Below are 13,268 nucleotides of genomic sequence, written 5' to 3' on the forward strand. Positions count from 1 at the left end.
GATCACCTGAGGTCAGGAGTTCGAGACCAGCCTGGCCAACATGATGAAACCCTGTGTCTACTTAAACTACAAAAATTAGCTGGGTGTGGTGGTGGGTGCCTGTAATCCCAGCTATTTGGGAGGCTGAGGCAGGAGAATCGCTTGAACCCGGGAGGTGGAGGTTGCAGTGAGCCAAGATCACGCCATTGCACTCCAGCCTGGGGACAAGAGCAAGATTTCGTCTCAAAAAAAAAAAATTGGCCCCTTCCCCACTCGCTCCCCACTGCCCACAGGCAGAGCAGGGTCAGGAAGGGCCTGCAGCACCAGAGAAAGGCTTCTGTTGCAGGCCTGATCAGAGGTGGTGAAAAAAGAAGAGAGAGAAAAAAATCAACAGACAGACCTGTGCCCAGCCAGCCCCTCCGCAAGGGAAGCAGGAGCTGAAATTGGCTTCCTGCCCCAGTGTCTCCTGGCCCCGGCCCCAGCAGTGGCTCCCAGGGTGGGCAGGTGGCCCCAGGCTGGCTTCAGGGGTCCTGCCACTCGGCACCGGGCAAGACACTGGCTCAGGGCTGGCTGTGTCCACACCACCTCCAGGCCGGGGACCCTGGTGGCCTCGGGTGAGGCTGTGCTCCCCTCTCCCCTGGGAGGTGTTGGGGGTGGCCCCTGAAGACAGGGCAGACTGGCAGGGAGGCCCTCACCCCTTCCCAGCCTGTGGTCACAGAAGTGGGAGTGGCAGGCCCCTCTGAGAGTGTTTGCAGGGGGGACTGTGGCAGGGCGGCCCGAGCTTCTTGTCTTGCACCCCTAGTTCTCCCACCTGTTCCCTCCCGGGTCGGGGGCGAGTGCCAGACGTAAGCCTTGCCCTCCTTCCCCATGCCCCTCCCCACCTGCACCCCCAGGGCAGGTGCCCCATCGTGCCCCACAAACGTGGGGTACACTCGGCGGGGCCAGGTGGGAACATGGCGCCTTCCCTCCACTCAGGACTGCCACAGAAAAATCGGGGGGTTGTGCAGCGTCAGCAAAGTTGCGGCGCATGTTTTTATCATGCTGTGAACACGCTGCTCCTGGGAGTGATAAGCATTAAACCGACCGGGAGGCTGTCAGTCTCAGTTTGAGGGTTTAGAAATATTGGGACGAATAATTAGATTTCATATCGTTACCGCAGCACCCATCGGAGGATCAAGCAGATTAATTTTTTTCACCCTCCGCTACTCATTAATATTCATTAGAGGCTCGGGAAGGCCAGAGTGGGGAGGGCCAGGCCCCAGCAGCCTCTCCAAGCACTGACTGCCTGACCTGGGCGCAGCCGGGACACAGTAGCCGCTGGTCACCCACCTTTGTGCCAGGAACGTGCCTGTCCATTGCCCCTGGGGTTTGCCCCCAGCCTGCCCCAGCAGAAGCCCCCGTCCAAGCTGGCCAAGCCCCACAGCTGGCATGCAGCTCCGGAGCCCTGCCCTGTGGCCCTGGGAATCACTGGGGTGTCCTTTAAAAAGGGGGCACCCACCCGATGCCAGCCTGCACAAAGCATCTTCTTCAGGGGAGCCGTTCACCCCAGTGGACACCCAGCATGTGCTGCCCCAGATGTGCCCCATGGACGGCATCCCCTGGGGCCTGGAGGCACCCCCTGCCCACTTTGTCCTGCCAGGCCAACCCAAAGCAATAGCCAGGGCTGGAGCTAATACACATCCTGTGCTGGCAACCTGCTAGGCTGGCAACGTGCTAGGCTGGCAACCTGCTAGGCTGGCAACTTGCTAGGCAGGCAAAAGGCTTCACACAGATCACAGCCTCCCAACATACTGGGAGGAAACTGAGTCAAGGGAGATGGGACTGACCCCCCTGAGGCTGCCCCAAAGGCTAGTGGTGGGCTTGGGGTGGGTCCAGAGTGAGCAGGGGCTCGGTCTCCCCTCCGTCCCCCTAACAGCCATGTGGGAGAGGGCAGAGCCCCATCTGCAGAGAAGCTGAGCCAGGAACTGGGATGGCTTCACACTGGGACTGCAGGGTTGCACCCACCCCGGCCAGGGCCAGCTTAGCTCTGCTCACCTGTTCTGTGGCTGAGCCGTGTGGAAGTCACCTGCTCTGCTGGCCAGCCTGCCCCAACCTTGCCTGAGTAGTCACTCAGCATCCCAACCCAAAGGCTGTATCTTGCTAGATTCCTGAGTGCCCTGCAGATGGGCCAAGAGGCAGGGGTGGCCCAGAGGGGTCCCTGCATACGGGTCTGGCCGTGCCCTGCCCATGGTCGCAGCAGGGAGGCCGAGCCTGGCTGGGACCCCGCTGCCCAGCTCTGCGGCCCACAGGGTCCCACGCGTGGCTGGCAAAGGCCAGGAAAGCTCATGGGCTGGCACCTGGTGGGGAGGTACCCCAGACCCACGGGGGACACCCCTGCACTGTCACCAGCCCGGCCCCTTCTACCATGGCAGGGTTGGGCCAACTGCCGTCCTCACCGCAGGGCTGCACAAACCTGTCCAGTGCCAACAGCAGCATTTGTAGGTGACACTGGCTTTTCAGTCAAAGGTCATGATGTAGGAAGTTTCTGATTAAAAGGCATTTATTTGTATAGAAAAAGTGAGTGTGTTTACAGGAAGTGCTGGAGCACGTGCGTGTGCTGTGCCTCCGGATTGGGCACCCAGGTGGCTGAGCCTGGGGACCACCAGTGCAGTCAGCAGCACAGGACCGAGGGTCAGGGCGCTGAGGCTGAGTCAGCCTTGCAGGAGGAACCAAGGCCTGAGGGGCAACGGCGGTCACCCCTTCCTCCACCACCACTCTCTCCCCTTGATGGCTGACCAGTGTTGGGCACCACAGAGCGAGGCCACGGACTGCCCGCCCCACCTCGTCCTGTCCCAGCCCCAGACTGCACTGGGATGGGGCCCCTCACATTTCCTCTGCCATTCGGCTGGGGCCCAGGGCGCAAGGGACACAGGAAATGAGGCGGCCTCCACGGGCTCCGCTGGCAGCCACCCCGAGGGCTGAGCCCAGAGTGTTTTCCTTCTAGACTTAGCCTAAGCCACCGCCGACAGCACGGCACGGCCCGAGGCACTGGCATGAGCTCTGTCCTTCCCCTTTCCAGGCCTGTTTCCTCACCCATGAGATGGAGAGGAGGGCGCTACCTGCTTTCCAGGGTGCCGGTGAGGCCAGGTGGGCCAGGGCTGATCCAACACAGTGCTGGTGTCTCAGGCCCACAGGAAGGGGGCTGACCAGCCTCAGGGTGGGGACAGACCCACTGAGTCCACTGTGTGCTGGCCCCGGAAGGGAGCAGGAACGCAGGTGGCCCTGCCACACCCTGTGGCAGGGAGGGGAGCCATGCTGTCAGGGGGACACTGAGGCCTGAGGGTTGCTAGGGAGGTGCTGTATCTTCTGGGCTAATCTCGGCTCCAGCCCACAGAGGTCATTCTGGAGGTATCTAGGGCCTGTGTGGAAGGAGCCTCTACCAGGTCCAGCCCGTGTGGGAACAGTGGTTCCACACCCAGCACACCTGGGGCCAGGGTGGGCAAGCAGGGGGGAGAACACTGATACACAGATATGCAGACACGAGTGTGACTTCAGGCTCTGCTGCTTATTGGCTGTGTGACCTGGGGCATGTTGCTTGACCTCTCTGGGCCTCAGTCTCCACAAGAACCCCATGCCCAACCCTGGAAGGTACCACTCCCTGCCAAGCCTCCCAGCCCCAGCATGGTGTAGCCATGCCGGCCAGCTATGGCACAGATGGCCCATGCCACAGCTCTGCAGGCTGTTGGGCCAGTGACTGTCCACAGCTTGGCCTAGCAGCCAAGCCGGGAGGCAGATCCATGTCACGGATGCCCCACATACCCGCGGGCACCCCCAGGCAGGCTGCTGACGGACCCCTCCCCACGTGTTCCTGCCCCCCCAGAGCCCAGCCCTGACCCTGCTGCTGGTGGACGAAGCCTGCTGGCTGAGGACACTGCCCCAGGCCCTGACCGAGGCCGAGGCCAACACAGAGATCCACAGGAAGGGTCAGTATGACGCGGCGCCTCCGTCCCAAGCCTTCCGGAAGGTGGGGGTCACTTGGCTGTCCCTGGGCTGGGCTCTTAAAGGGAAACCAGACTGCTAGGGCCGGGGATGGGGGACGGGGAACTGCTGGAACCAGGCACTGCAGCATGAAGCAGACACTCCCCTGGGACCAGTCAGCCCAGACCACGAGTCCCTGTATGAAGGTCTCGCCTGGCAGGCTGAGCCACGACAGGTGTCTGTGGCAGGGGGAATGGGGATGGCTTCTGCCCCGCTGGGGGACACCATGAGCCCCGTATCTCCTCCCTACCTTGGCTGCACCTCTGGGAACCCACCAAGGGCAGCAGCAGGGACCCCAAAGCCAGGCTGGCTGGCAGGTGCCACTGGACCAGGGCTCCACGTCGTCAGGCTGACTCCAGAACAGTCAAGGTGGCCATCCCGGAAGGACAAGGGGCCTTGCCATGCTGCTGCTACTGAGGGTAGCACGTCTGGGCGGCCTGCACCTCTGGACGCCCGGGGATGAAGCGAGAGGCCCTCTGGCTTAGGCAGGTCCACTGGCCAGTGGAGTCCCTGGCCCCAGCACAGGGTGGGGACAGGCTGTGGTGTGTGTAGGCGGGGCCGGCTCAGGCCTGAGGCCAGCACCGCAGAGAATGCACAGCCCGGGCACCCCAGGTGAACAAGCCGGCCCCGCGCAGCCTGGGCTTTGTGGGCTAAGGCTGCCCCCTTCGGGCCACAGCAGGAAGAACGCCCTTGGACGGTTTCCCAGAGAGCAGGGTCCACTCTAGGGCCCCACCTCTGGCTGCCTTCCCTGAATGGTCTCCCCTAGTTACCCCACCACCCACCCTCCATGACATCCCTTTCCTGGGAGACTTCCCTAGGGCCCTCCCACTAGGATGAGCGCAGGGCAGGGAGAACTGGAGGCAGGCAGACTGTGAGCACCCACAGGGGACCACCCAGCCTCACCCCCGAGGCAGGATAGCCCTGGCAGCCAGTCAGCCACAGCTGTGAACATGGGGTGGCCGCTCTCCTGACCCCATCCTCCACCTGTCGTTTAAGATGGGACAGGGAAGTGGGGCACAAGGTCCTAGGTTTGGACACGTCTCCCTCCAGATGACGCGCTCTGGTGTAGGGTCACCAAGCCAGTGCCCGCAGGGGGACTCTTGAGCGTGCTCCTCACAGCCGAGCCCCGCAGCACCCCCGACCACCCTGTGAAGGAGGAGCCAGCAGAGCCCACGTGCCCAGCCCCTGCACACGACCTCCAGCTCCTGCCCCAGCAGGCCGGGATGGCCTCCATCCTTGCCACCGCAGTGATCAACAGTGAGTGCTGGGCTCCCCAGGCCCGGGGCGGCTGCTCAACCAAGATGGGGCAGGCAGGGCAGGAGAGGGTGGGAGCTGAGGGTGGGAAGCTCAAGGGCCCCAGGCTGCCGACAGAGTGAGAGGGAAGGTGGGGAAGGAGGTGATGTGGGTGGTCCCAAGTTCAGAACACACAGGGACAGGAGGGTCCCCAGAGCCCGGGGCCACCACAGGGAAAGCCCCTGCCAGTAGGCAAGCGGGCTTAGGCACAGACCCAGCTCTGCCCTGCATACCACACCAGAAGCCTGTGCTTTCCCTGGGGGCAGCCCTGACTGCAGGACCCTCACCTCGGCCCTCCTGGTGTTTGGGGCCAGGTCATTCCACAGTGGAGGTCTCCTGGGCACCATGGGTGGTGAGCAGCAGCCCTGGCCCGGGCCCACTAGGTGCTGCCACCACCTCCACCTCCAAGTTGTGACAACCAAGACACCTGTTGGTTTTCTGTTGTTTTTCCAGACAAGGTCTCACTTTGTTACCCAGGATGGTCATGAAGTCCTAGTCTCAAGCCATCCTCCTGCCTCAGCCTCCTGAGTAGCTGGGACTTCAGGCACATGCCACCAAAATCTCTCTACACGTGGCCACATGTCCCTGGGGACAGAGCTGCCCCTGGGGACGCCTGAAGTGGACAGACATCACTCCTGCAGCGACTCTCTCGGAACCTCTGAGGGTGGCTGTGGGAATCAGGAGTCACCCCCAGCCAGGTGCAGGAGCCACACCTGTGATCCCAGCACTGTGGGAGGCCGAGGCAGGAGGACCATTTGAGCCCAGGAGTTCAAGACCAGACTGGGCAACACAGCAAGACCCTGTATCAGCTAAAACTTTTAAAACTTAGCCAAGAGTGATGGTGCACCCCATGCACCTGTGTGGCCAAGGACAGCGTGTGGCCACCATGGATAGGCAGAAGGCATGCAGGGGACACACGGCAAGTCTGGCTCCGGCCAGCAGCTGGGACTTCCCAGGGGAACAGGGACTGCGCCAGAGAGCATTTGGAGGGGGACGTAAGACTCGGGTTTAGCTTTGGTGACTAAAGAGTTACAAAACTGGAAGAAAAGCAACCCTTGTGAGCAAGTCAGATGTGAAGACAGCTTGAAGTAGGTGGAGACAACCAGTGGTTAGGGCCAAAGGGACCTGCAGGGCCAAGTGTGCGGCTTTGGTGTGACCACTGGGGGGATGTCGGCCCATATGGGAGTCTGGGGAGCAGATCCCCACTCTTTGAATGTCCTGACCTCAAGACACCTGCCAGATGCACAAGAGATGTCACAGAGTCTGTCGAGGGACAATGACAGACTTCAGGGAGCCCTGGGGCCTGTGGACCCTGGAGTCAGGGGACAGGGGACATCTCCCAAGGGACAGAGAGTGAGTTGAGATAGGTTAGAGGGGGCCCTGGAGGGCAGCAGGTGGTCTGCCACATCCAGGCTGTGGCGAGACCAACAGCAGAGAAATGACTGCTGGTCCTGACAGTGCAGAGGTCGCCATGACGCTGACCGAGGCCGCTCCAGTGAGGGTCAGAGAGGAGGCCTGAGCAGGGGCCACCTGGCCAGAGGGGGCTGGGCTTGTGTGCCTGGTACCCAGGACATAACGGCCCACGTTATGTGCTGGTGGCAACGGTTGGTGACACTGGAGAGAAGGGGCAGAGCGGCCAGGTCAACACCCAAGCCCAGGTTGGGGGCTGGGTCTGGGCAGGGCAAGCCACTGCCCAAGGGAGCCAGGAGGGCAAAAGAGAACATGGGCCACAGGTGACTGAAAGGAGCCGGGAGCAAAGGGGGTCCCCATCTGCCTTCGTCTCTTCCCTGGAAGGAGAAGGCACGGAGGGAATGGGAGGCCAGAGTGCTACTCCACCAGGATGGGGAGCAGATACCCCTGTAGTGTCTCAGGGTGTCCGGGAGACCCAACTCCAGGGGAGTGCCCCGCTGATAGAGACAGTGAGACAGTGGGGACAGTAGGCTGGGGAGGGTCCCATCCTCCAGCCGGGTCCTTGCCCACACAGCCTGCGGAGACCAGCTCCCGATCTCTGAGGGGCAGCTGCGGGTGCCCCAGGCTCAGCCTCTGCCTTGGTTTCCCCCTCATGGGTCTGACATGCCTTATCCCCAGGCAGCAGTGTCCTGGGAACGCTGCTTTGGAAGGTCACCACCGAGGGCAAGACGTCTTGTTGACATTCCTAACTCCTGCCCTAGCGCTTCTGCAGGTCCAGGGCACAGCCGCTGCTTGGCTGCTGCTCTGGGAGAGCCGTAGGAACCAATTCCAGAGTCAGATCCAGTTTAATTCTTGAGCCTCCAGCACTCTGGGCCCGTCTCACCTGTGAAGCGGGATGCAGAGGCACCTGCCTGGAGGCCCCTCCACAGGCCACCGGACTTGGCCTGTGGTCATCAGCAGGCGGGCAGCCTTTCTAAACTGCACGGCCACAGCCCTTCTCCCCACATCCCTGCAGCAACAGCCCCCACAATAACCTGGGAGATGCAGAAACAAACCCACCCGGTGGCCTCCCAGATCTGGGACCCAGCTCAAGGCCTCAGCTGAGACAGGACAGAGCCGCCTGCAGCCCCCAAGTAAAAGGAACCTGAGAAACATTAATCAAGAGCACAGGAGGGAGATGTGAGCCAGAAAAGTCGCCAGAACAACTAGGTGCAGGAGGAAGAGCCACCTCACCCAGGCAGGCACTGAAATTCCTCCCGAGAGGCGAGCGGTGGCAAGCAGGCCGCAGGGGGGAGGGCGCGGGGGCAGGGGCCACCCCTGCGTGCTAACTGCGGACTCAGGATAAACGTGGGAGAAGCCGGGTGAGAAACCAGCACTAACCTGCAGAGGCAGAAACCAGATATCACATCGGGCTCTAAGTGGAACGGGCTTGAAAGCCAGATAAGGAATCCCAGGGCCCCTGGGTTCCACACGGAGGCCAAGGCCAAGCTGAACAGGCCCTCCCCTTCCGTGTCTTCAGCCAAGGGGCCACGGGCAGATGGCGGGGCAGGGCTCTGGGTCAGAGAACATTCCTTAAACTGCTATAAAGACAAACTGAGAACATGCCAGAGAAGTCCTCCCCCGCTAGCAAAACCACCCTAAGCAGAGTGCAAGCCCCCAAAACTCTCAACAGTTACAAGCAGCCCATTTGGGGTCAGTGTGGTGAATGTGGCAAATCTGAGCAGCCAGGCAGTCGCTGACATGGAGCCACCCAGGTGTGTGGGCGCATGGGGGCTTCCTAACTTCTGCACTCCTAGTTTCACGCCCCACATCCCCAGAACTCCAGTCAGCAGCCATCGTGTGCCTGAGTGCTCAGACTGTGCACATGGGTCTTCTTCGCAGCCTGGCACTCCCACGCACCTGCACGCACATCTGTACACACGTTTCCTCTTCCACGGCCTCCCGGGTCCACACGGTCACCCCAGTATGTCATAGATGCTAGCCTCGCCCAGCGGTGTCCACTTCTTCCTTCTGCCCCCATGAGGCCAAAGCGTCTCCTTATGGGGCTTACCACTGGAAGGGGACCCATGGGGGTTCACTCAGACCCCACGCCCCACAGGTCCCAGGGCTTCTGGGATCTACGGAAGGGAGTGGGGCTGTCACAGGACCATCCAGGAGGCTTACGGTTACAGGGAGGGGTCAAAGCCTCAGCTCCTGGGGTGGGGAGGACGGTGGGGTCTGTCGGGTCCAGGCCCTCCCTCTGCCCACAGCCTTGCCCTGGCTGCCCGGCTGGCCCTCAGCCTGCCACCCCTGCTTCCCACCCCACAGAAGACGTCTTCCCCTGCAAGGACTGTGGCATCTGGTACCGCAGCGAGCGTAACCTGCAAGCACACCTGCTCTACTACTGTGCCAGCCGCCAGGGCGCCGGCTCCCCAGCCGCAGCTGCTGCGGACGAGAAGCCCAAGGAGACCTACCCCAACGAACGCGTCTGCCCCTTCCCCCAGTGCCGCAAGAGCTGCCCCAGCGCCAGCTCCCTGGAGATCCATATGCGCAGCCACAGCGGTGAGCCCCCACAGCGGTGAGCCCCCACCCCAGACGCGGGTCCTCAGGATGCCGGCTGCTTCCCCACCCAGTCCTGCAGGCCGCCCCGGAAAACCCACATGCAAGCACCCACAGTGCCACGATTCACCTGTGTGGTCTCCGGCACACCCAAGACCCCCGCAGGGGCCCAGAGCAGGCAGGCCAGCCTGTGGGCTATCTGGGTAGTCAGCTGAGGGCTGGGCCCACTGCAGTCCTGAGAGACAAAGGGCCAAGGAGGGGGAGGGGTGTAAAGAGTCTTCAGCACTGGGTCCCCCCCTCCGGCACAGTTCATGGCCCTGGCCCAGTTGCCTTCCTCGTCCCTGGAGTTCCAAGGTCAAGCTGGCCCGGGCACCGCTCTTATGCGCCCTGTGTTCCAGGAGAGCGGCCCTTCGTGTGCCTCATCTGCCTGTCGGCCTTCACCACCAAGGCCAACTGCGAGCGGCACCTCAAGGTGCACACGGACACGCTGAGCGGTAGGCGCCACAGGGGCCGGGGGATGTGTGGGGCCCGCCCTTCCCCCTGGGCCCTGACCAACTCGCCATGGCCCACAGGTGTCTGCCACAGCTGTGGCTTCATCTCCACCACAAGGGACATCCTCTACAGCCACCTGGTCACCAACCACATGGTCTGCCAGCCAGGCTCCAAGGGTGAGATCTACTCGCCAGGGGCCGGACACCCAGCAACCAAGCTGCCCCCAGGTGAGCAGCCCTGTGGGGGCCACCCCCTGCCCCTTGGGCCCCCTGAGCAGAGGGAAGGGAGCGGGCTTGTCGCCCAAGACAGGTGTAAACCATTTCCGCCCACCCCTCCCCTCCCGGAGCTCGCCCTTCAGCTCTGACCGGCCAAGTCCTGCCCCAGGCCTGAGGTGCCACCCCTGCGGTCTCTCTGCAGACAGTCTGGGTAGCTTCCAGCAGCAGCACACGACCCTGCACGGCCCCCTGGCCTCTGCGGACCTGGGTCTGGCGCCCACCCCATCGCCAGGACTGGACAGAAAGGCCCTGGCAGAGGCCACCAACGGAGAGGCCAGAGCAGTCCCCCAGAATGGAGGCAGCAGCGGGCCCCCGGCGGCCCCCAGGAGCATCAAGCTGGAGGCGGTGGAGGAGCCGGAGGCCGCCCGCGCCCCGGGCACCGGAGAGCCTGGGCCCCAGGCCCCGTCGCGGACGCCGTCGCCTCGCAGCCCCGCCCCGGCCAGGGTGAAGGCCGAGCTGTCCAGCCCCACGCCGGTCTCCAGCCCGGTGCCAGGCGAGCTGAGCCTGGCCGGGGCCCTGTTCCTGCCGCAGTACGTGTTCGGGCCCGATGCGGCACCCCCAGCCTCGGAGATCCTGGCCAAGATGTCCGAGCTGGTGCACAGCAGGCTGCAGCAAGGCGCGGGCGCGGGAGCCGGCGGCGCGCAGACCGGGCTCTTCGCGGGGGCCCCCAAGGGCGCTACGTGCTTCGAGTGCGAGATCACCTTTAGCAACGTCAACAACTACTACGTGCACAAGCGCCTCTACTGCTCGGGCCGCCGCGCGCCCGAGGACGCGCCCGCCGCGCGCAGACCCAAGGCGCCCCCCGGCCCGGCCCGCGCGCCCCCTGGCCCGCCCGCCGAGCCCGACGCGCCGCGCTCGTCCCCGGGCCCCGGAGCGCGCGAGGACGGGGCCGGGGGTGCGGCCACGCCCGAGGACGGCGCGGGCGGCCGGGGCAGCGAGGGTAGCCAGAGCCCGGGTAGCTCCGTCGACGACGCGGAGGACGACCCCAGCCGCACGCTGTGCGAGGCCTGCAACATCCGCTTCAGCCGCCACGAGACCTACAGCGTGCACAAGCGCTACTACTGCGCCTCGCGCCACGACCCGCCGCCGCGCCGCCCGGCCGCGCCCCCGGGAACCCCCGGGCCGGCCGTGCCCCCGGCCCCCGCCCCAGTCGCGCCCGTGCGCACGCGCAGACGCCGCAAGCTTTACGAGCTGCACGCGGCCGGCGCCCCGCCCCCCCCGCCGCCCGGCCACGCCCCCGCGCCCGAGTCGCCGCGGCCCGGAAGCGGAAGTGGAAGCGGCCCCGGCACCGCCCCTGCGCGCTCGCCAGGCCCGGCGGCCGACGGTCCCATCGACTTAAGCAAGAAGCCGCGGCGCCCGCCCGCCGGAGCCTCGGCACCAGCGCTGGCCGACTACCACGAGTGCACGGCCTGCCGCGTGAGCTTCCACAGCCTCGAGGCCTACCTGGCGCACAAGAAGTACTCGTGCCCCGCTGCGCCACCGCCCGGCGCGCTCGGCCTCCCCGCCGCCGCCTGCCCCTACTGCCCCCCGAACGGCCCGGTGCGCGGGGACCTGCTGGAGCATTTCCGCCTGGCGCACGGCCTGCTGCTCGGCGCACCCCTGGCCGGCCCGGGGGTCGAGGCCCGGACGCCGGCCGACCGCGGCCCCTCGCCCGCACCTGCGCCCGCCGCCTCCCCGCAGCCCGAGCCCCGCGGCCCCCGGGACGGCCTCGGCCCGGAGCTCCAGGAGCCGCCGCCGGGCCCGCCCCCGTCCCCGGCCGCCGCGCCCGAGGCCGTGCCACCCCCGCCGGCGCCCCCTTCCTACTCGGACAAGGGCGTCCAGACCCCCAGCAAGGGCACGCCGGCGCCCCTACCCAACGGCAACCACCGGTACTGCCGCCTTTGCAACATCAAGTTCAGCAGCCTGTCCACCTTCATCGCCCACAAGAAGTATTACTGCTCCTCGCACGCCGCCGAGCACGTGAAGTGAGCGCCACACTACAGCCGCAGACGCTTTGCACGCCCCCCGGCGAGGCGGGGGGGGCCGCCCCCAGGCCGTACGGACTCTGGCTCCTGGGAACCCCGCCATGCACAGGCCTCGGCGGAGGGGCTCGCAAGGGACAGCGCCCGCCTGGACCCTTGGCACTTAATAAAGAAGTACAGTTTGATGAGCATGGTGGTGGACCAGCCTAGTTCTCTGAGCCGGCAGGCACACGCAGCCAGCGTCACCTCCACCCCCGATTTGTACACAGGCCCCTGCGGCCCAGAGTGGCTGGTCCCCTGCAGGAGTCACACCGCAGGTGGTGCTAAGAGCTAGACCGACCCTCAGGTTGGAGACCACAGCACACACTGAACCACTGCAGGGCCAGCCGCTCTGGGCCCACTCCACCCCACCCCTGTCCATAAACCCCTAGGGAGGGCAGCCTCCGCACTGTTGACCCTCTCCGCGGTCTACTTGGCCACCAGACACAGAAGGGAAAGGCACTGTCCTGGCTGACCATCCCCCAACCCTCCATGGTCCTGGGGGTCCGATGTCCCCCATCCAGTTACAGACCACCAGGGATGGCAGGGGTGGGGGCGCCCTGGGGAGGATGAAGCCCTGTGGTCGCCAAAGGGGGGGAAGAATGGGCGAGTAGGTGGACAGGAGAGGAAAACGAAGGGCAAAGCATTCCCTGGCCTCCAGGGGGTCCTGATGCTCACTGGTGGGTGCACCTCTCCCTCAGAATCAGGGCTGGGGACAGCTGTGTGATGGCGGAGTCGGTGCAAGGACCAGGGCACCCCACCCTGTCTTCCCTGCCGTGCTGGGCTGTATGGGCCGGCAACACTGAGGGAATAGGTGGCTGACCACAGTGAGCCACGGCGTCACCTTGCCGTTTGCAGCTGGGCGGCTGTGGGCAGCCTCCATCGTGCTTTCTCACTGGAGAACAAAAACATTTCTCCATTCCCGACGTCACTTTATTTTTTTATTTTTTTATTTTTTATTTTTTTTGAGACGGAGTCTCCCTCTGTTGCCCAGGCTGGAGTGCAGTGGCGCGATCTCGGCTCACTGCAAGCTCCGCCTCCGGGTTCACGCCATTCTCCTGCCTCAGCCTCCCGAGTAGCTGGGACTACAGGCGCCCACAACCGCGCCCGGCTAATTTTTTGTATTTTTAGTAGAGACGGGGTTTCACCGTGGTCTCGATTTCCTGACCTTGTGATCCGCCCGCCTCGGCCTCCCAAAGTGCTGGGATTACAGGCGTGAGCCACCGCGCCCGGCTATTTTTTTATTTTTGGAAACGGGGTCTCA

At 64.4% G+C, this 13,268-nt stretch overlaps 1 protein-coding gene across 2 annotated transcripts in view; it reads left to right on the top strand.

Annotated features, from left to right (window-relative positions):
- The window catches only part of LOC105488891 (zinc finger protein, FOG family member 1), a 75,574-nt gene extending 63,420 nt beyond the window's left edge, over positions 1-12,154 (top strand). The window contains exons 5-10 of one of the 2 annotated variants that reach the window (XM_071085093.1): positions 3,839-3,941; positions 5,047-5,253; positions 9,007-9,240; positions 9,636-9,731; positions 9,810-9,956; positions 10,147-12,154. In XM_071085093.1, coding sequence (XP_070941194.1) covers positions 3,839-3,941; positions 5,047-5,253; positions 9,007-9,240; positions 9,636-9,731; positions 9,810-9,956; positions 10,147-11,972 — 2,613 coding nt within the window. In that variant the 3' untranslated portion in view covers positions 11,973-12,154. Of the gene's footprint in view, positions 1-3,838; positions 3,942-5,046; positions 5,254-9,006; positions 9,257-9,635; positions 9,732-9,809; positions 9,957-10,146 lie in introns of both variants that reach the window. The other variant, XM_071085094.1, reaches the window with a different exon arrangement.
- The last annotated feature ends 1,114 nt before the right edge of the window (positions 12,155-13,268 follow it).

This window comes from Macaca nemestrina, chromosome 18 (genome assembly GCF_043159975.1).
Source record: "Macaca nemestrina isolate mMacNem1 chromosome 18, mMacNem.hap1, whole genome shotgun sequence".
Lineage (NCBI taxonomy): Eukaryota > Metazoa > Chordata > Mammalia > Primates > Cercopithecidae > Macaca > Macaca nemestrina.